This window comes from Apostichopus japonicus, chromosome 4 (assembly GCF_037975245.1).
Source record: "Apostichopus japonicus isolate 1M-3 chromosome 4, ASM3797524v1, whole genome shotgun sequence".
Lineage (NCBI taxonomy): Eukaryota > Metazoa > Echinodermata > Holothuroidea > Aspidochirotida > Stichopodidae > Apostichopus > Apostichopus japonicus.
In genome coordinates, this window is record NC_092564.1 from 945,984 (window position 1) to 970,466 (window position 24,483).

At 38.0% G+C, this 24,483-nt stretch overlaps 1 protein-coding gene across 1 annotated transcript in view; it reads right to left on the bottom strand.

Moving 5' to 3' along the window:
* Window positions 1-13,314, bottom strand: part of LOC139966042 (carboxypeptidase B-like) — a 14,377-nt gene extending 1,063 nt beyond the window's left edge. The window contains exons 1-8 of the mRNA XM_071968675.1: window positions 13,161-13,314; window positions 9,860-9,929; window positions 8,092-8,298; window positions 7,297-7,398; window positions 6,763-6,867; window positions 4,943-5,035; window positions 2,738-2,831; window positions 1,789-1,994 (exon numbers count right to left, since the gene is read on the bottom strand). Coding sequence (XP_071824776.1) covers window positions 1,789-1,994; window positions 2,738-2,831; window positions 4,943-5,035; window positions 6,763-6,867; window positions 7,297-7,398; window positions 8,092-8,298; window positions 9,860-9,929; window positions 13,161-13,222 — 939 coding nt within the window. The 5' untranslated portion in view covers window positions 13,223-13,314. The remainder of the gene's footprint in view (window positions 1-1,788; window positions 1,995-2,737; window positions 2,832-4,942; window positions 5,036-6,762; window positions 6,868-7,296; window positions 7,399-8,091; window positions 8,299-9,859; window positions 9,930-13,160) is intronic.
* Between the last annotated feature and the right edge of the window lie 11,169 nt (window positions 13,315-24,483).

Here is a 24,483-nt window from a genome sequence, read left to right on the forward strand (position 1 = left end):
AAACATTGATGACGCCACTCATTGTACACTGACCATTTTGAGTAAGCCCGAACACAAGTGAGCAAAGCAGAGAAAAACTTTAAAAATACCGCCACATAGCCATAGGCTTTCGGCGTTGGGAGTGCATTGGGTGGATGGTAAGTCAGTCGTGGGGTTAGGGAACCACAGTGTGACTATGACAAGAGGAGGAGCGAATGTGGGTGGTGAGCGAGGAAAGGGCACGAATGGGGAAAGAGGGGGAGCAGGAGGGAGAGCAGGAGGAGGAAGAAAAGAGGAAAGGAGGAAAGGAGGAAAGGAGGAAAGGAGGATAGGAGGAAAGGAGGAAAAGAGGAAAAGAGGAAATCAGGAAAAGAGGAAAGGAGGAAAGGAGAAGAGGAGGAGAGGAGGAGAGGAGGAGAGGAGGAGAGGAGGAGAGGAGGAGAGGGGAGAGGAGGAGAGGAGGAGAGGAGGAGAGGAGAAGAGGAGGAGAGGAGAAGAGGAGAAGAGGAGAAGAGGAGGAGAGGAGGAGGACAGGAGGAGCAGAGGAGGAGAGGAGGAGAGGAGTAGAGGGGGAGAGGAGGAGAGGAGGAGAGGAGGAGAGGAGGAGAGGAGGAGAGGAGGAGAGGAGGAAAGGAGGAAAGGAGGAAAGGAGGAAAGGAGGAAAGGAGGAAAGGAGGAAAGGAGGAGGAAAGACTGTACTTTATGGCGGGAAGGAATCGGTTGTAGGGGTGCAGGATGGGGCGGGATGAAGGGAGGACGGGAGAGCCCCGAGGTGAGTAAATGAGAAGTGGGAAAATGAGGAAAGAGAACGCATAAATGTTATTATTGGAGGTCTAACGTTTTTTATTTGTGTTTATGTGTTAACCGGTTAGGAGGGGGGGAGGGAGTAGTTCGTCACAAGCCGTCGAAACATGTGATTGGTTGGTTGAACCATGACAATGTCGTGAATAAAAGAGGTAGAGGTCCTGATAGGAAGACCGAGAGCAGCTTTAATGGAGGCGTTTTGAAGAATTTGAATAGTGTTGTTTGTGCGTGCGGAAGGATTTATGATTGCTGGGACTCCGTATTCCCAGAGTAGACAGTGCTATGCGGCAGAGGTGATAAAAGTGATGGGGGACTCTAACCTTAACGTTTTTGAAATAGCGGACCTTCCAATCCAGGAAGGGGCAAAGACGGAGACCAAGGAAAGCGGCAGATGGAGGAAGGGTTGAGCAGGTGATCATGTAAATATATGTTGGAGGTACTGGGAGTGATACGACTATATCGCAGGTGAGGGTGGACGAGGTAGGTGGTTTTAGTGGGGTTAAGTTTGATGCGCCAACGGTAACATTGTGTAGTGAATGAATCCAGGTAGCACTGGAGACGCATAGTTCCGGTGGTGAATTTGCGGCTACTCGTCCAGCTGGGGGAGGGGGGGGGGATGGGTAAGTCATTAATGTCGTTTATAAAAAGAAGAGGGTTGAGGACGGAGCCCTGTGGAAATTCGGAAATTAGAGAGGATGTGAACGGATAGCCGGAGGAACATGATAAACAATTTGACAGAGAAAATATAAATGGTCCTTAAAAAGCGATAGGGTAAAGCAAACAAATATAAATAACAGACAACAAGAAAGAAAAGTGAGACGAACGAATACAAATATAGAAACTCAAACTTTTCTTGCTGTCATCTTTAGCCTCTGTATTTAAACAGAACAAAATGTATGGAGGATGAGGTATGAATGGGTGGTTGGAAGGGTGGCTGATTGGGTGGGGATTGTAATGATAAGAGAAACTATGACGTTAGATAAACCTTCAAATGCTTTGACGTACCAATTCGTTTATATCTGTACAATTAGTAGAATCCGTGTATGCCCACGGATACATCCAGTACTGGCTGTAAGCATGTACGTCCATGAAAATTTGTACGTTATCCTTGATAGCTCTCACGTGATCTTGCAAAGTGGAAACTTCGATTTCAGAAGCTGCAGAAGTGCCCATGTAAGTGTCACTACATGGCAGGCTGCTGGACCCACCAGCTGAAATTGTTGCAAAAAAAAAAAACAACCGAAATGTTGCAAAGTATTACTTTCTACGCAAGACACACTCAGTCACCATGGCCTTCCAACCCAGTGGCGTAGGAAGGTACTTTTGAGTGGGGGCTGAAGACTGATGGCCGGTCTGGGGGAGGGGTCTAAGGGGAGGGGTTGTCCCCCTCCCCTCAGATGTAATTTGGTGCTATATAGCACACTTCAACCCACCCACTCCATTATGTAAATAATTTTGCATTTTCACCTGGCCTTAGATGCAATTTGGTGCTTCAAATAATCTCATTTGGAAATGAAAAAGGGGTTTTCTGACTTGCGAAGTGGGGGGGGGGGCGGAATGATACTTCCGCCCCTCCATATTTTTCACTGGGGGGCTGGCGCCCCCAGCCCACCGGTTCCTACGCCCTTGTTACAATTTAATATAGTTTGTTTGATTGCAGAGCACTGCATGTATGCATCTCCAACGTGAATATTGATCAAACGAGGGTCTAAAGTTATGTGTGACATGTCTGCTAAGTTACGTATAATATTATGGTACCTTCTCCCTGCTACATAACTATACATGCTTCGCTTCTCAGATCACTAACCCACCCCTCCAGCCCCTACCCCCCCCCCCCACGCCCTTTAAACTAAACGTCTCCGGCGACGTCGATGCCTGTGCATGCATGAGAGATGTCTTAATAACACGACAAAACTAATCAAATTGGATCGCATTACGTGTAAACGATACTTACTGTTCCACTTGAATTCGTAATTTCTATTGGGATCGGTCCCATAGCAATTGTTCACGCCACCTGATGGCTTACGGGTCTTTCTCCACATTCGGTCCTAAAATGACAATATCAACGTTAGTAAATAACTTTCTTATCTGTTTCATTCTTTGTTATCTGTCAGGAGTTACCGTATAGATTGGTGGCAAGTCATCAACTAAGTGTCATCTTTTGCTCACACACATACACGTTTTCTGTTGGATTGTGTTATTCAAAGGCAGAAACATGACTAGACTCAGTTGTAAGTCTCTTTAGGTGGACTTTCAATACCTCATTGGGACTATACGCTAAGCACGCTCTGATACGATACATGCCTACCTATCTACTGGTATTTTCCTGTTAATATAATATAACATAAAGTTGCATTGAGTTGACATTGATTTCAAGTGGTACCTCGTTCGTTTGATCAAATGCATTTTTAGGGGACCTTTTGGGGCGTCTGGCGGGCCCTTTGTAGCAGAAAATTTGTCTGGCAGGATGATTTCCATAGACTGTAAGATCAACCAGAACATTCCAAACCGGTTTTGAGTGGTACCTTGTATATTTAATCTGTGTCAATGCTACGATAATGGGCATTCGGGCCATATATGGGGGCGTCTGGCGGGCCCTTAGCAGCAGAAAATTTGTCTGGCATGGGCCATTCAATACTTTGTGGCATTCATGCATTAAGTTGACATTGGTTTCAAGTGGTACCTCGTTCGTTTGATCAAATGCATTTTTTAGGGGCCCTTTTTGGGCGTCTGGCGGGCCCTTGGCAGCAGAAAATTTGCCTGGCATGGGCCATTCAGTACTATGTGGCATTCATGCATTAAGTTGACATTGGTTTCAAGTGGTACCTCGTTCGTTTGATCAGATTCATTTTTGGGCCCCCTTTAACCGGCCCCAGGGGCCACTTGCAGCAGAGAGACCATGGCAGACATCCACTTTTCAATATACTGGGTTTTTCCACAAATATTCTAATACTCAGATATTGGTACCTCGTTCGTTTGATCAAAGTGCACTGAGCTACCGGGCTATATGGCTTGCCATAGAAGTACACTGTAGTAACACCTGGCCTAACTAGGGGTTGGGGAATGGTTGCTGGGCAGCAGCCCCGGGCCTACGGTTCAATTAGGGGGCCTGGGCAGTATGGCATAAAGAATAATGTATTCTCATTTCAAAATTAAGGAAATGAAGCTTTCAAAGGTCCGGTGACATCATTGTCCCCGTAGTCCGGCCTGGCTCTCGTTAATTCGATCATTCTAATCTATTCCAGCTCCTGAACTTTGAAGCATACATCCTATTCACATTATAACAGCTACCTTATGTTACCACTTTGAAAAGGTATTTTTTCTGTTTTCAAGAGCCTTTTCTTGACCCTATAAGACCCCCCTGCTCTTGGCCAACAACAAAAAAGAGAGAAAGAAAAAAGCAAAAACACAGAGAGGTGCTTTGCATGGCTAAATGGAAGGGGGTTCCCTGTTGTACTTAAATATCCAAGAATTTCACAATGGATAGAGGGAAACCCAATCCCCTTAGACCCTAGGATCACTGGAGGCCAAACCCTCACCCTTCCAGAATCCTGGATCCGGCCCTGCATCAAACAGTGGTGACGGAACGGGAGGGGGATTGGGGGCTAAAGATGATTTTTGTATCATCTCAACTCATCTGATATGTATAACCATATTTCATAGATTGTTTTTTCTCATCAATTGAGAAATTGCAGACATGAGATTCATATTTTCAGGCTAGGTACATGCAGCTTAGGATACTCGGGAAGTGCCGTTTCCGGCCATCTGGGGGGTTTGTAAAGCCAACAATTTTCTGGTACGCTCCGAGCCAACCGATGGTGGCGCTCCGCTCAGATAGTCTTACTTTCAGGCGCGGCTGGACCAGTCAGACCCCCCCCCTGTCACAAATCCCTGCATCCGCCCCTGATGATAGGCGCTACATAATATTTCTTGATTGATTGATTGATTGAACAGATCGATTGACGATTCGTCGAGCGTGATGTCTTAGCGAGTTGAAACAATGACAGTTTCCTGGTTTGAATATATGCTTGCTCTCATGCTTGCAGAACATATTCTCAATTAACTTTAACATGGTAATACTAAAATTTGGAAATTTAGTAAATGTACAAACAAAGCAATAGTAGCGTTCCTTTTATAAACATTTTCTGTTCTGACTTACCCCTTGCCAAGTATGGACATATCCGTCTTCGTTATGTACTGGGATAATATGAAACTCCATATGGTCTGTCAAGTGTTCTGTTTCTGAAACAAGCTATAGGATGTAACATTTAATGTGACTCCTCAATTAGCAATAAAATGAATACAAAATGTGATGATGGTCGTTTGAATGGTAACTTAAACCCATATCGAGAGGTTTTAAGTCAGAAGTCATCTTCTTCAGTTGAATCACTAATTTTGTTTTTCCGCAGATATCAAATAAATGAAATGAAACGAAAGGAGCTGGCCAAAGATTCTTGTTTGTGATATCATGTCTTTTGGACAAAATATCGTTGGTAATATTACGGTAGCCTATACGAAGCCAAAATATTTGGATGGAATAAACAATCGAATCAGCGGAATTAATTTTTTATATATAATGTCCTGCTGTATATATACTACTTCACGTCTATGTATATCCTACTATAAATAATATGTATATACAAATTCACGTCTATGCATATATCCTACTATATATGCTACGTATATACTAATTCACGTTTAAATATATCCTACTATATATATAGGCTATAGTATCGACTAATTCACGTCTTAGTATATCCTACTATATAAATATATGCTATGTATATACTAATTCACTTCCATGTATATCCTACTGTGTATGCTATATATACTACTTCACGTCTATGTATATCCTACCATATAGGCTATATGTATATACAAATTCACGTCTATATATATCCTACTGTATATGATATGTATATACTAATTCACGTATATGTATATCCTACTATATTTATGCTATGTATACACTATTTCACGTCTATGTATGTCCTACTATATAGGCTATATGTATATACTAATTCACGTCTATGTATATCCTACTGTATATTCTATGTATATATATATATATATATATATATAGGCTATAGTATCGACTAATTCACGTCTATGTATATCCTACTCTATAAATATATACTAATTCACGTATATGTATATCCTACTATATTTATGCTATGTATACACTACTTCACGTCTATGTATGTCCTACTATATAGGCTATATGTATATACTAATTCACGTCTATGTATATCCTACTGTATATTCTATGTATATATATATAGATATATATATATATAGGCTATAGTATCGACTAATTCACGTCTATGTATATCCTACTCTATAAATATATAGTAATTCACGTATATGTATATTCTACTGTATATTCTATGTATATACTTATGCACGTCTTAGTATATCCTACTATATATATATATATATATATATATATAGGCTTTAGTATCGACTAATTCACGTCTATGAATATCTTATTATATATGCTATGTAGATACTTATTCACGTCTATGTATATCCTACTATATATGCTATGTATATACTAATTCACGTCTAAGTATCTCCTACTATATATATAGGGTATAGTATCGACTAATTCAAGTCATTGTATATCCTACTATATATATATATATATATATATATATATATATATATATATATATATATATATATTTATATATATATATATATATATATATATATATATATATATATATATATATGCTGCATTTATACTATACTTCACGTCCATGTATATCCTACTACATATCCTAAAGAGGCCTTTATCGTTATGAAGTTCCTAATTACATAATATGTATATCATATGTGTATATGTATATCACTTTTAAACCTAGCAATATCCTACTGAGTATCTTACTGTACCCTTTTTCATGTTTAAGTTTATCCTTTGTACATTTTAACACTTTTGTGAACAGTTTCATAATTTTTCCTAACTTCACCACTTACCCAATCCGCTACTTGCATCATTGTTGCCGGTCCCACCCACTCACGTGAGTGGGTTCCACCAATCATGAAGAAAATTGGTTTGCTTGCCGTGAGGTCTTGAGAGATCTTAAAAATGAAAGAACAAACACAAATATGAACGGTATGACAGAAGTGGAAAACTCTTTCAACGATTTCTTGTATAAATGATTCTTATAAGACTCAGATAAGTTAATAGGAAAGAAAGCCAAAATGGCCATCTTCTTTCTGTCACGTCTGCGGTATATGTTCCCAACATACTCCGTGCCCAAACACCCCTCCTATATACAATAGTATAATGTGACTAACAACTAACAGGGTATTTGTTCTTGAAGGCTCATGACATTTTAAATTTATATAAAATCACAAGACTTTTAAACTGTTCGAAATAGTCAAATGTACCTACCAAATTATTCTCCCGACCATATCCATTAAAAAACATTATACGAGTGTATATCTTTCAGTCTGTCTGTCTGTCTGTTTGTCTGTTTGTGATACCAATCTTAACGTTGTACGTACCACCAATTTTTGCACTTTTCTGCCTTCGAAAGTATCTCCTACATCTTCGATGCGCACTTTGTCAGGGTTTTCCGATTGGAAAGAGATCATCCAGGCTTCGATCTAAAATATCACAAAAGGTAGAGCAGCACAAAAGTATGATATTACATATGGGGTAGTGGGAAGGGAGCGGGAGGGGAACGGGAGGGGAAGGGTCTAACATGAACGCATGCTCAATATGAAAACACTTAAAAAATTAACATGCGTCACAATTTCAGTAAAATTTTTAGTCACGCCTACATTTATTTGATCCGTACCTTCAAAATGACCTTAGCATGATATCTTAGTGTATAATGATATGCCATGTGTGTAAGTTGTAATGATTTGATATAGCCTAGTCCGATCTTAAAGATATTGACCTTTAAATTATGCTTACTGTTTGGAATAATCGTGTTAGGCATTGCATACGAACTCAACCACAACGTATGGTTTGTCACCTTCTGAAGACCTTCATTAAACAAAAGTGTACCATGGATTTCGCTCAACGCCATAATTCACCATCACCAACCAATGCCTGCTGATGTAATATTATACTACAAAATTATGTGTCAAGGTATGTATGTAAACCCTACGCCAAGTGGTGTATGGAAAATGAATACAAGTCAGTATTTGTTAACGTTTAGTTCTATTTTGAAAGGAAACGTGATCAATAACAAGATTTTAGAATAAAGCTTCCATCTACCCGTACGAGAGATCTAATAAGAGAGACAACGCATGGCGCTGACCTCATGAGAGGGCGGTATTGTTGGCTCTCACCTCATCAAGAGGATGGTATTGTTCATAAAATCCTGCAGTAGCAGACGGAGTCATCTGAGCATCGATCAGAGGTTGCACATCTTCGATCATAATCTCCACCTGAATTCCACGACTTTCCAGAAAAGATCTGAGGGAAGCATAATCCCTTGGTGCAACCAGAATATCTGCATTGTAACCAATTCCGCGAGATTTCTTCCAAAGATCAAACTGACGAAAAACAAAGAGACCACAGTCTTCATTTTCAACAAATTTATTAATTAATATATGTCGATATTTTGCAATGTTATTGAGATATGCAGTTATGGGGGTTGAAATATATTTAAATATTTAAGTGTCAAGTTTTTTTTGGCAAGCAAGGACGACCAAACTCTTTCTGCATTGAGTTATGGATAAAACTATAATAATAAAAGATTAATCTTTATTAGGCTAGAAAGAAATGTAAATTAAACGTGTTAAACAAGAATTGATGCAAAACTTGATGACAGCATTTGTGAGGGACTATGGTTCTATGATAATTGCTTAATTAATCGGTCCATTTTTATTAGGGATGCACCGGATATCCGGTCCAGCAGGACTATCCGGCCGGATAGTGAGCAATTATCCAGTTCCGGTTCCGGCCGAATATTTTTCAAAATCTGGCCGGATCTTTTTCATATTCTGGCCTGAATTATTCCTTAAAAAGGTGTTGGTATTAACTTAAATCAATGTAAACTATTTCCAAAAATTAATAAAAACATTCAAAGTAAAGAAATATCAGGTTTTACATGTTTAATTTAATTTTCTTAATGGTGTGACCCACTGTTTCTAAAGATCAACCAAAATGATACAACTACTGTAATAATATGAAGCTATATACAACAAATACAGTTTGCAATGAAATCATTTCTTGCAGCATTCATCAGTTTAATATTGTGCAGTTAACATAGACCATTTATATACTTATCAGTCAAAATACTGTTCCATTGAATCTTTACTTTCCCATTATTGTTGGCATTCATGTTTTCTCTGAATTGTTATGTGTGGAACAATCTGTTGTATGGTTAAATACGTCTGATTTTTTTTTTTAATCCACAAAAACCATTTCATCTTAAAATTCATTCTTAAACCTTAGAATAACTTTAATTCTCATCAAAAAAAAAAATTAATTCCAGAGCTGACAATGAAAACAATTTCAAAAGTAACCTTTCTACAATTATCACATACAGAAACAATTATCTTAGTAAATATTTTAACAACATGTGACTGATCTAACAAAATGATTTCCATATTTATATCTTTTTGAGGTTTCAAGCTATCATTCCTTAAATAATTATATCATTAAAATGATAAAATGCTATTTGGGAATGTAAACAAATTTAATTTAACGCTTTCACTGTATATTGAACATATTTTCTCAAATTGTGATGAAGGTAGATAAGTTTTTCTCCAGTTTTCGGAAGAAGGCGAGCACGTTGCTGGTCAAAATTTGTTCGTGCTTCAGAGAAATAACGCTCTGAATATACAGAGGAAGCAGAGAATATGCGTATACCTCACCTAAGATTTGCTCCTTGTTTCATACTTCTACTTCTTATTAATGATTTTCTTTTGTGTAATGAAAAAAATCCGGTTCCGGTCGGATTTTGTCCGGCCGGATTTCATGTACTATCCGGCAAAATCCGGTTCGGGCCAGATTTAAAAATTTGGATCCGGTGCATCCCTAATTTTTATGACGTACCAGTAAAGAAAATAAATGATATTAAAAAAGAAAACAAAAGTGGGCTAACATTACCTGATCCTGAAGACCATTCACGATGTTGACTGCATTGTCATTTGTGGGCTTGGCATGGATAATTTTATATCTGTGTGTTAGAATATCCATCAAGTTATGGTCAATATGCAAAGTGGTAGCGAGTAGTTAATTTGCAGACGGGTGGGACATGCCCCGCCTTTATATGTAATGCCCCACCTTTACATATGTAATGACCCACATTTATATATATGTAATGACCCACCTATATATATGTAATGATACACCTTTATATGATGTAATGAATCACTTTTATATATGCAATGACCCACCTTTATATATGCAATTACCCACCTTTATATATGTAATGACCCACCTTTATATATGTAATGACCCACCTTTATATATGTAATGACCCACTAAGCAGGCCTCAGGAGACGAAGGCAGACGACATTATATACCAAACTGGCCTAATTTTGAACCGAAAAAGGCATTTGAGAAAAGAGCACATACTTTTAATGTGAATGTCTTGAAAATACTTGAAGATACCGTAAAGACATATCGATTTCAAAATATTTTCTATTTTAAGGGTTATGCATGGTATGTAGGCACTAAAATTAGTGGCGGAGCTAGGGATATTGGTAAGAGGGGCGAGAATGGTCTGTAGGGCACTTTCGACTCTATCAGAGCCGTATGCTCTGGACACTATCTAAGCGGAGCGCCACCACAGGTTGGCGCGGAGCGTACAATTTTTTTTCTTGTAGTAAAGATACCCTCTAGATCACCGGAAATGTCCCTTTCCGGGCCTTGCTAATTTGCAGATAAACGAAGAATAAATAGCCGTGTAGAGCATTTTGTTAGAAAATTACACCAATAAAATGTGACAAATGTCAATAGGTAGATGAGAGCGCAGTAAAAAAGTCAATATTCGTGAATAACTAAAAAGTGGTAAAAAGCTGATAAGGGCGCCAGCAGTCCATTTGAGTCCGTCAGTGGGGGGGGGGGGGCATCCGCCCCTGACTGTATGGACGCTCCGCCACTGACTAAAATACATTTCAACGTGTAAGCTAAACAATTGAGAGGCGAAGTCGATAACTTTGTTAATCTGGGTTGCAGCCACCCTCTTACGCCGTTCCATCCAATTTACACCTCCTCGTGTACCCGATTGTTAAACAAAGATTACTGTTAAAAAGCAATTAAAGTTGGGGTTTGACGTAATACCACCAGTGCGACACACCGTTCGTACAATAACACAGTGTTGTGAAGCTAAAATGCCAGGAAACTTCGCATGTGTATTCATCGTTAGTTAACGTCCATTGCCCGTTTTGTAAAATAAAAAGACACAATGAACGTAAAAGCGCCTTAATATTTGTAAATATTTTTTTATTATTGACATCTTTAATGAGGGTAGTCCTGCTCAGTTAAGAAGCACTATGCAGTAGAAAACGGTAAACATCCAAGAGCACAAAAATGACGGCAATAAAATAGACAAACAAATATCAGACATCTAAACAAAATATATAAGTTTTCATATTGCGTTTAAAAATATTAACATTTGGCAAGCATTTCAAATTTCGGGGAAGGCTGTTCCACGACCTGCCTCCAGAAAATTTAAAGGTCCTTTTACCATTCCCAGATCTAACAGGAGCAAGTAAAACATTATTAGAGCAGCTAGATCTAGTTCTGTACGAATGGCCATCTCTCAGTAGAATTGTCAGTAGAGAATCTGGAGCCAGGCCGTGGACACATCTATACATTAGAATATTCCTGAAATATAATGCACGTTGACGGACATTTAGCTACTTCAATTCAGCAAAAATATCTGTAACGCGCACATCCTGAAGCCCACACTCCAGGACTAATCTAGCTGCACGATTTTGAAGAACCTGAACCCGGTCAACCAATTTGTTCGTCGCCGTAGTCCAAACGGCAGAACAATAATCAATATGGGGTACACTTAGAGCGTTGTACAGAGTATTACGTGTATGCTGGTCAACACACCAACTAAGTCTTTTTAGAATACCCAGTTTCTGTGATATTTTTGCAGTAAGTATTTTCAATAAGTTTTTCCCATTTAAGAATCGAGTCGAACCACTATCCAAGGTACTTGAATTAATACACATTTTCAAGAATATCATTATAAGAAGTTCATTAATAAAAATGAGAAATAAAAAGTGGACAAATATGGATTCCTGGGGTACACCAATTGTAACAGGTCTTGTATCAGATTCAACCCCATCAATAATAGTAGTTTGTTCTCTATTTGTCAAATAATTAGAGAACCACGCCAGCTCATTTTCCCGTATCGCATAATATGATAATTTACGCAGAAGAATCTCATGGTTGACTGTATCAGAGGACCTATTTAGGTCCAAAAACACAGCACCGGTGATCTGACCCTTGTCCATATTATCAAGAATGTAGTAAGTATCGCCAATAATAGCAGCAAGGGTAGAATATTGTTGTCTGAATCCAGATTGTGCCGAACTTAGAAGCCCATTGTTTTGAAGATGACCATTAATCTTGGACATGAATAGCTCTCTCAAGAATTTAGTAATAACAGGCAAAACTCAGATGGGCCTATTTATTTATTCCCCATTGAACAGCTGAACGCACTTTGAATTGCATCACATTAATCGAGAATAAACTGTATGTAGGCTAATGCATGGTGAGTATAAATGTCTTGACACCCATTTTACAATTATTAAACGTTATTATCGTTTTATATCATTTAGAGTACACAGTCAATTTGCATATTCACAGTGAAGTCGTCACCCAATAGTTATATATGGCGTTAGTTTATTTAGGTGCCTATACGTATGCACATAATGTTGCTAGAAATATTGCATTTGATATGAATGCATGTGTATATTACGTGAAAACTGTTGTTGTTTCTGCTAAATTAAAGTGAGTGTTTTCACAAGTGTCGCAAAAAACATAGTTGGTATATATATATATATATATATATATATATATATATATATATATATATATATGTATATATATATATACATATATATATATATATATACTTATAAGACTTTTAAAGGATTACGGAGTCACATGTTGATCACTTGCGGTTTTATTAGCCAGTAAGGGCAATACTTAACTTACCAATTAATGAAATCTAAATACCGGGGGAAAAAAAAACGTGACATTAGCGGAGTTGTTAATTAACAACGAATAACGACGAGAATTTACAGCTTCAATGTATACATGTTTCACAAACAGGTTTAAAATTACGTCTTATCGCAGGTGTCCTGGCTGCCGGTACTCTACCGTTAAATACATTATTCTTAACAGTGTATTAATGTTGTTTAAACTTTTGTTAATTTATACTTACCCAGTGTAATCAACTGCCAGAGAACTAGCCAGCAGGCATGCGAAGATAACCGAAAGAAACATTTCTACGCCTGAATCTGTAAAAGATGAATATGACAATTTTTCATTTGCATCTGCTTTTAACCGAACCGTGCGCAGAAAGCCAAAGGCCGTCTGCAAAAGGATGACGTGGACATTCTAAAGAAAGTATAAAGTAAACAGAACGCCGCCTTACACAATTTATCTTGAACTCTGGGAGAAGCTAGGGTAACAACCTTTTCTACTATAGTGAACTCAGTATTCATGAATATTCAATACATTTAAATAGTATCACCATAATCATTGATTTAACACTTGAATTGAAGGATACGGAGACAGGGGCGTCAATTCGATTTGAAACGTGGGGGGGGGGGGGGGACGGAATCGATTCGAGTATTCCGGCCGTAAGTATACTATCTAAGCGGAGCGCCACCATCGGTTGGCGCGCAGCGTGCAAGAAAATTTTTCTTCTGGCAGACCCCTCAGATTGCAGGAAACGGCACTTATGCATTATGGTCAGAAAACAACACCCCTAAAATTGATAAAAATTTCCGGCAATTTTTTATTTTGGGAAATATTCTCGAAGGAAGTGATCGCCATTTATTCCTAAGTTTACCAATTCCTCGTCTCCCAGAAGCGCCCAACATTTAAGATATCGAAACATTTTCGTGTTGGCTGATCCATGATCACCCCCATCAAGGGCGGCAGAAGCACTTTTAATCTGGGGGGGGGGCACCGACATCAAAGGGCACTTTGCAGCAATTCGATTGGACTGATGCAGCCTTATATTTAGTACCCTTTACAACTCTTATTGTATTATCTTATTTGTGTACACACATCACTCCAGCAACGCCTCCCCCCCCCCTTCAAGGAAATTATGCATACTAGCACTGCAATATCCAATGTGCAAATTGGGAGACAAGGAACAAGTTTTCTTTTGAGACAAAATTAGGTGAAATCATGCTAGTTGCTAATGTAGGAATCTTCCGAATTAGAGTTTTTTTCTTGTTAATATCTAAACAAATTTTTTCCACTCGAATTGGTTTGAGTTTGACCCACAGAAATTCATTAGAAAGTCAGCGGCGTAGCCAGGATTTGCAAAGTTGTATGCACGACTATCTGAGCGGAGCGCCACCATCGGTTGGCGCGGAGCGTGCGAGAAAATTGTTGGTTTTACAAACCCCTCAGATGGCCGAAAACGGCCCTTCCCGAGTGTTCATTCTAGTTCCCTGGCCTCTTGCTAACTTGAGGCACCTCAATTTTTATGTAGAAAAAGGGAACATTTTTAACCTGAGGAAAAGTGCGGGGGGGGGGCACGTGCCCCCTGTGCCCCCCGGTTCCACCGCCCTTGAGGTCTTCCATATCTAATACGTGCCTATAGGCACGTAACCCGCAGCACTATGTTGCTCATTTGGAGAGTGTGATACTCTGGTAGCAACAGCTGTTTGACTGACTTCACGTTTTTAAGAGTTTGAACCAGTTATATCTTCCTCGTCATCTTGCTTAAAAGGCGTCACCTCAATAGTAGACCTACAATAAACAAAATTGAATAAACATCGGCATGATATATATCTCTATAAAGACGATACAACCGCTTAATATTAATGTCACTCTTACTATGGCTTGATTACAGACGGATCCTTTTTGCTACATATTTATCAATATTCTATTTGGTCTGCATCAGATTAAAAGGAACCTTATCGATGACGACGATGAGAATAACCCTCTGAGTAACATATGTTTGGGAGTAAGGCAAACTTGTCATTGTAAACTAATGAGGTGTTTTATTTGCATAATGGACGACTTTATAGGTACAAATACAAGTTTGAGATGTTTTAGAACGCCAAACAGCATTATTATAAGTGTACAATGTAGTTTCGAGGAATGATCCTTTAACCATCTGAGGCATTTTCTGTTTTGTTATAACTTGGCTGCTCTCCTTAGCCTTATACACAGACCACTAGTTCATCAGTTCCGCTAATACATCACAAAGCTTAATAGACAGTAAGACTTTATGACCTAAAATGACAGTAGTATATGTCTTGCTATTTCATCCCCCCCCCCCCTGGGAGCCGAAGGCCCCCGTTTTACGGGGCTCTCGTTTTCTGTATTGTGAGTCGAAATGCCCGTTTTCGAGGGTTCCCGTCTTTCGGGAGCTTTCTCCTATGGCGCGAGAAAGCTGAATATATTACGGACAAATATATATATGCTGTACTTGCGAAATACATACATGGTTAACTTCAAAAATGCATTTTCGACATATTTATATATATCTTTACACATATATATTCCCTGAAAGTTATATTTATTCCCTTAAAGTATTTATTTATATATTCTCCAGGCGTATGGAAAGTATTTTCTTAATAACAAATATGTATTTTGTGCAAAAAATATATATTTTCTTACAGTAAATATTCTGTCAAAAATATATAATCTCTTACACAAAAAAAAAACAAAACAATTCTCTGCCAAGAATATATTTATTCTCTATAAGAAAAAAAAAGTATTTTCTAAAGAAATATACATATCCTTTTCAAAAAGTATGTCAATTCTGTGACCGAAAAATATATTTCTCTAACAAAATATATAAATTTTGTGACAGAAAATATATAAATTTTATAGAAAAAGTTTTGGCTGTGCAAAAATAAATTTTTATTCTTTGTAGGAAATAATATATATTCTCTATCAACAAAGTTCTATTCTGTGCAAAAAAATATATTCTGTAAGAAAACTATATATGCTAAACAAAGTACGGTGCTCTGTAAGTGCCAACTGAGATGTTTTGTTGTTCAGTAACTTAAATGACCAGCTTATTCATTATATTGCTGTTTTCTTCACATCCACTTTCTTTCCGTTCATGTATAGAGTCCTTGCAGAAGTGCAACAAACTAAATGAAAGACTGTGGTTAGAGAAGAGCAAATATGCTAAGTCTTAGACTAGTGTAATTAATAAGTATGCTGTTTAGAGTAGTCTAACGTTAACATCACACTACCAACTATTCTACTTACGCTCTATATCTGGACGCCATGATTGCAGTACTGCTGCTATAGCCTATATACGTATGTTACCTGTGTTTTACCAGGGAGCTGCTACTCGAACAGCTCCCTGGTATACAATACGTTTGAACTGCATTTCGGTTCTGAGCGAGGAAGTACATTGTACTTGTTCACTTATGGCCAATATAATGAATAAGCTGTTCACTGAAGTTACTGAAGCACCAACATCTCAGTTGGCACTTACAGAGCTCCGTACTTTGTATAGCATATATATTTTTTCGTACAGAATATATTTTTCGCAAAGAATAGAGCTTGAATGTTAGAGAATATATATATTTTCCGTACACACAATACAAATATATTTTTGCATAGAATAAAATTTATTCTGTAGAATATATATAATTTCTGTAACAGAATTTATATATTTTGGCCACTGCCCACTTCTTCACATTTCAAAGTTATTAGTTTGGAACGTTAGCCGATGTGTTACGTAATCAATTTGCCAAGCCTTGCAAAGGACACGAACGTATGGAAAGCCATTTTAAAATCTAACCGGGAATTTGAGATGTCTGAAATTGCTCCTTATTTTAGATCTCTAAAATTCTATTTCCGATATCTTAACTTAATTTCGAGATATCTTAAATTTATTTCGAGATATCGGAAATTTTATTTCAGATATCTGAAATTGAATTCGAGATATCTAAACTAGATTTCGAGATATCTGAAATTCTAATTCCGATATCTGAAATTCAATTCGAGATATTTGAAATTGTTTCTTATTTTAGATATCTAAAGTTCTATTTCAGATATCTAAACTTAAATTCGAGATATCTTAAATTTATTTCGAGATATCTGAAATTCCAATTCAGATATCTGAAATTGAATTCGAGATATTTGAAATTGTTTCTTATTTTAGATATCTAAAGTTCTATTTCAGATATCTAAACTTAAATTCGAGATATCTAACATAGATTTCGAGATATCTGAAATTCTAATTCAGATATCTGAAATTGAATTCGAGATATCTGAAATTGAATTCGAGATATCCGAAATTGAATTCGAGATATCTGAAATTCTATTTCGGATATCTGAAATTGATTTCGAGATATCTGGAATTGAATTAAAGATATTTGCAGTTCTAATTCGAGATATCTGAAATTGAATTCCAGATATCTGCAATTGAATTCGAGATATCTGAAATGCATATGCAGAAATTCCCCATTAAATGTTAAAATGGTGTACGTATGGAAAGCCATTTCAAATTGAAATTCGAGATATCTGAAATTTTATTTCAGATATCTGAAATAGAATTGCAGATATCTTGAATTCAATTTCAGATATCTCGAATTCAATTTCAGATATCTCGAATTCAATTTCAGATATCTCGAATTCAATTTCAGATATTTCAAATTCTCTGGTATTCCGAGATATCTCAAATTGATTTTAAGATATCTGCAATTATTTGTAGATATCTTAAATAAATTGGAGATATCTGTAATTTAATTTGAGATATCTGAAATTATTTCGAGATATCGAAATTCTTTATTAAAGGTTTAAACGGCTTTCCATACGAACGTGGGAAAGTCACTTGCACAGCTCAAATTTCCTGCAATCTACCGCGAGTACCTATTAAATGTCCAAGGCAGGTAAACTGTTACAAGCAGTGGTGCAGGGCTCATTTTCACTCAAATGTAAATATTTTTAGAGAATATATTTTTTTTGTCTCTCTTAGAGAATACAATGTATTGTCCAATTTTGCCTTGAAATCATCAATGAAGTTGAAGACCACAACCTTGGGAAAGAGCTTCATGTATAAACAACTCGGTAAGAAAAATAATTGAGACTCGCATTTGACTTGCAATGCTTCTTGGCAATCTTGTTGCTATTGCCCTCCTGTTTTGGCAGACTGATCTAAGGTAAACAATTTGCAACAGTCAATATTCTCCAAACCATGAACAATCCTATAAGTTTGAATTAGATCACCTGTCTTCCTTTGGCATGCCAATGTAGGTAACTTTAGTCTGTCACAATAATGATGGTTCTCCAGATCAGGCACAAGATGTGTAGCCCTATGTTGAACACTCTCAATACTGTTTACAGTATGTCAGTTCTTAGATGGGGGAACCAAATAACATTAAAATATTCCAGATGCGGCCTCACAGGTGTTTTTTTTTTAAGGTCATAACTAGTCTAGAGTAGTGTGTAAAGCTTGAAAGGACCTCCTATTAATTAAACCCAGTATGCTGTTGTTAGGTCAATGGGACAACTATATACAGTAGAGTGTGCTACCCTATAATGAGCATGACATTCACATAGCATTGTTATATACAGTTAAAGTAAATGGGAGAATCCCACTGGTGAGATAAAATATTTGATCCTGTATACTTGGGAGCACATATTATGGTCTGTGGGAGTAGGACTAACATTTTGTAAGTCCCTTAGTTATTCTCTCTCTATAATGCTTTTTGTAGCCTAACTTAACCATCGATGTCTGTAACTTGTGTAAGTATTTAGTCAAGATTAGGAGTATCTGGACCATGTTTCATTTTGATCAGTTACACGACAGGCAAGAAGGGTGCATGACTATGTGTGATTCATGGAAACTCTCTGAATCACAGAGTTGTTGATATGTGACTAGTATAGTCTATAGGGGCTTAGATTTAGAACTGATGCATATTTACTTCAATCACAACACGTATGCACTTCGCGTGGTAGCAACACTAATGGTTGGCCTAATTGTTTTACCGCTGCAAAAGTTCAACAAATGTTCACTAAACTTCTTTCTCATGACGAATGCCAATGGAATTATGTGCAATGGAATTGCATTGAGAATGCTTTTACGATTATGTTGAGAACTGCAACATTAATTGAGGTTTTACCATTTTCTTTTACACTGGGTTCTTGATGAGGATTCGTCCCTTCTGAACGATTTTATTTTTCTATTGGACTAAAAATGATAAAACTCTTCCAGACATTTTGCTGTTATGCACATGAAACAGGTGGCGCTAGTATGATACACACTCATTAATCTCTATACACACATAGGTTACACTCACTATCTTGCCTGTAAAATTCTGTTATGTGGAACATAAGAGAATGTACCAGCTCGGCTGGGTAGCCTGAGAGTACCGGCTTGCTGATGTGCTGGATTAAGATAGCTGCAAACAAAATAAATTCCTTTGCTGTATTAAGTTTCCTGAGTATCCTGAGAGTACCAGCTTGGATGAGTCTTCTGAGAGTACCAGCTTGGCTGGGTAGTCTGAGAGTATCAGCTTGGATGAGTAGCCTGAGAGTACCAGCTTGGATGAGTATTCTGAGAGTAACAGCTTGGATGAGTATCCTTAGAGTACCAGCTTGGCTGGGTATTTTGAGAGTACCAGCTTGGCTGGGTAGTCTGAGAGTACCAGCTTGGATGAGTATCCTGAGAGTACCAGCTTGGCTGGGTAGCCTGAGAGTACCAGCATGGATGAGTAGCCTGAGAGTACCAGCTTGGCTGGGTATTTTGAGAGTACCAGCGGCTGGGTAGCCTGAGAGTACCAGCTTGGCTTGGTAGCCTGAGCATCGTTCATGTAGTTTCTAGTTTATGCTTGTGGAGCCCTTCGAATTCGAATTGTGACTTGTTCTATACAGCGCTGACATATAGGCCTATAATCCACAAATCCGGACCAACAGAATATTTGCGATACCCGTTTGTACTTACACAGGCGTAATAATAAGCACTAATGGTAAACTATTTAACACAAAATGAATGTGTAATGTTTCAGGCAGGCCTCGACAAATACGGTCGCCAACTCGCCAATGGCGACTACAATTTGCGACTGGCGAGCAAAAAAATGCATTACGCTCGAAAGTTTGGCGAGTGGCTCATTCGCTCATTGCCTTTATACGATAGGCTTACTGTGAACTTGTGAGCCAATCAACAAAGGCATATTGCCTAATGTTACACATCAAATTAGAATTATCGAGTGCACTGTTACCAGGCGCGAATACAGGCGGGGCGTTGGGGGCGCGTCCCCCGGGTAAGAAAAAGAGGCGAGAAAAAAAAAGAGAAGAACAAGGAAAAAAGAGGGGAAAATAAGAGGAGGAGAGGAAGGAAGGGAAAAGAAAAAAAAAGAAAAGGAGAAAAAGAGGGAGTAGAAGTAAAACGCCAAGACACCGGGAAGAGAAAGAGGAACAGTGATATCATTACAGCGCTGGTCCCTAATATATACACAGGGTAGCCAGTAACGGATCAAGGATTTCGGATGGGGCGTTTGCCTCACCCTACCCTTTACACCGACAACTCCATTTTTGACGTTTCCATTTTTCCTCTCTCACTCATGGTCTATATATACACTATATATGGTCTATCATAACGGGTGTGCGTTTATATACGCTTTAAACAATTGTAGAATTGTGCTATGAAACCAACTGTGGCTGGTCTCGAACTCGACCGTGTCGTCGGGAACATGACGCATTTCGGGAAGGGGCGGCCGCCCCCCCACCCTTCGGCATATTTATTTTTGTGATATCGCTAGTAATTTCAAAATAGAAAGTGCTTAGATGCAACTTACAAGGCCTGGGAAGTGTCGTTTCCAGCGATCTGGAAGGCATTTTGGCCAAAATTTACTTGTACGCTTCGCGCCAACAAATGGTCCTGGGTAGTGCCATTTTCAGCGATCTGGGAGGCAAGTTTGGCCAAAATTTTCTTGTACGCTTCTCGCCAAGTTATGGTGGCGCTACGCTTAGATAATTTGCCTACAGGCTTCGCTCCTCCCTTGGCAAATTCCTCGCTACGCGCCTGTTCGAATTTTGAAGCAAACAGCAGATATCACATCATATCAGTGAGCATGAAATTGGCGTTCCAGGATGAACAGCCTCAAAACTGTCCTGTCCGACTTGCCCGAAAAAAATAACCAAAATTTTTCAAGCGCGAAACGCGCTATCAACATGTTAATGTCAATATCATATAAGCAAGCATCGGTTATTACATCACATGCCATCGTCTAACGTACGGTCCGTCAAAGTTGCGCAGTGTACCGCGGGATGCTAATGTAAACAACGAAATGTGTTATGTAGATGGAGTAAAAGGCATGGAGGTCCAATTATCTCAAAACTCTCTTTTACATTTGTAATGGCGAATTAGGGGCTGCAGCCCTCCTCCCCCACCCCCGCCTCCTACGCCTATGTGTGTAGTGCTCGGTTTCGGAAATATCTCCTATTTTTCCATTTCCTTCAACCAAGTTTTATAATAGCCGTTATAAGAGGTTTTAATATTTCTACACCAATAAATTAACTGTGTCTGAATTTTCGAAAATTTCTGACCAACATTCTTCATCACACTTCCCTCTACTCGTGTAATTTTGGCCAGTCTGTTAGAGGACATGCGATGAGGTCGAACATGATTTGTGACTGATGACAATCTTTAAAAAGGTTATGGATGGAAAAATCTATCGGGAAATACTTGGTTCTCAGGCAAAAAGTCTACATCTGGTTGGTCATTTTCAAGCCCGAGAAGTGCCATTTCCGGTGATCTGGGTGGTATCAAAACCAGAAATTTTCTTGTACGCTGCGCGCCAACCCATGGTGGCGCTCCGCTTAGATAGTAACTCGCGCCCCCGGGTTACAAAATCCTGGATACGCCCCTGGTTACAAGTAGGTCCTAGGGACAGCTCTGTTCATCAGCTCGAAAAACTAATTTGATACTAATTGACTAAATGATGTACGATAGATGTAACCAAACTGGAAACTACAAACTTAAATAAATGCGTAACGACAACTCAAACAAGGGTAACGCATGAATATTATGTTTTAAACACTTGTGAATTAAATCGATCGTTTTTGCTGTAAACAACTATAACAGTAACACTAAACCGCGATATTCTAAGTTAGGCCATTCAACCTAGGCTTATATCACACAAACACTTTGCGAGAAAGAATGGCGAGTAAATTTAACGTGTTGGCGAGTAGAATCTCTGTCGCCAGTTGGCGAGTAGTTTTCAATCTTTTTGTCGAGGCCTGGTTTCAGGTATACCAACAGGATTAATTGTTACCAGAAATTTACTTGAATGTATTGTTTGTAAACAGAAACATGCTGAAAGGTTTGTACTTGACAAATAATGAGATTTTTTGCTGGAGCACCATACTTTCTGTTTTCATCAACGAATTTCTTGAACTCCTTAAATCATCATCGTATTCTCCTCATTTTTTTGTTTCGATTAAATCGTTACCTTTGTAGTTATGCAGGTGGATGTGTTTGGGTGTGTGTGGGTTCGTATGTGTGTGTGACAACTAATAATATTTGTAAACACGATATCTCAAGAAGGGAAGCTTGGACCAAGCTCATATTTGGTGTGCAGGAGTACAACATTAAAAAAAAGAAGTCTATTGTTTTCTGGAGACGTCAAGTGTCGTTTGGGGTCACCAGGGGTCAAATTGTGTAAACCTTGTAAACACGATATCTCAAGAAGGGAAGCTTGGACCAAACTCATATTTAGTATGCAGTTGTGACACGTTAAGTTGAAAAAGCCTATTGTTTTTTGTGGAGGTCAAATGTCATTTGGGGCCACTAGTGGTCAAATTGTGAAAACCTTGTCAACGCGATGCCTCAAGGAGGGAAGCTTGGACTTAACTCATATTTAGTATGCAGTTGTGACACGTTAAGTTGAAGAAGCCTATTGTTTTTGTGAAGGCTAAAAGTCATTTGGAGTTACCAGAGGCCAAATTGTGGAAACTTTGTTTTAATAATCTACCGTATCTCCCACCGACCAGCCATTATATATAACATGTGCGTTACGCCTCGTAAGAATAGGAGGCTGTTGGCAATTGGCCTATGGGCATCCGTAGAATCGAATCAAAAGTCACGAACAAACCTCCGTAGGCTTCAGTGTGTCGCTTCGCTGCATTCTTTCGTTACATACAATGTGTGCATAAAGGTGTACTCTTTGTACATACAGCGTTGCTTTTGGAACGAACGATATCACTGAATCATCGGTATTATATATTTGCTTCCGTTGTTGAAGTTTTCCGGGGTATTTCGCAATTTTCGAGATTCAGTGCCAAATACAAACTTCGGGTTTGGGTGTAGCTACGTTGGAGAAATGGCTAGGCGCCTTTTAGGATAACTGTGTTTTTTGTGCCTAGACTGTTCTTCTCCTTCAGGGAGCATTTACAAACATACAGCGATAGCATCATTTAAAATCTAACATAACAATTTATTAGAGCGAACGTTTTTCTTTATTATTATTATTATTATTATTATTATTATTATGATTATGATTATGATTATTATTATGATTATTATTACTATTATTATTATTATTATTATTATTATTATTATTATTATTATTATTATTATTATTATTATTATTATTATTATTAATTTTATCACTATTATTATTATTATTTTTAATTTTATCACTATTACTATTATTATTATTATTATTACTATCATTATTATTATTATTGTTGTTGTTGTTATTATTATTATTATTATTATTATTATTTTCATCTTTAATGAGGGAAGCTAAGCTATCTTCATAGGTTAATATGCAAATGTTTTATTTTTAATTGTTTGAGATACTACAATAGGCGTAGCTGCTTATTCATGATATTGCGACATGTTTTACTTTGTTCAACACTTACTTTTGGTGGAAAAAAGTTAAATTTCATACTGCACAGAAACATAATTTTCCAATGTGCAATTACGTAGCACCATGCATCTGCCCAAGTGCCTAACCTTTATCCACAGAAAGTATTGCCGTAGTAGATCTGTACTATGGAGACTTGAACAGCAATCATATAAGTGCAGAGTGAATTTTGCGTTTTCGCGAGTATATTTTGAGTCATGGTCCCGAAGTAGCGAGTTCTATTAAATATATTTGTCGAGGCCTGAGAAGAAGTCCTTTGTCATTGGTAGAGATCAATCTGTATGCCGAATACAAGAAAAGTGTCCACCTCGGTTATCAGCTGCCAATGGGAATATTGTTTGTCTTTCTCAATGCTTTTGCTGGACTACTTTGAAGTGTGTTGTCATCATGGCTATACTCTACAGCCTATAGTGTCACATTCACATAAGATTATTCATATAGCATCATCGGAACCACAATGCAGTTTTACTGTCTGGTTAGACAACGTCAAAGACTGTCTGGTTATCACACATGATAATTGTAATGACTGAACATTTACCACCTTAGGTCCATTTAGCTTCTCTTCTTGTCAATGGTTAACCTTTCAGCTCGATGTAAACTATTGTTATTGTGGTTTGCAACCTGCAAAGTTCCAGATCCAAGGTAATGATGTCCTTAGTTTCATGTTTGTCGCTCTCTGTC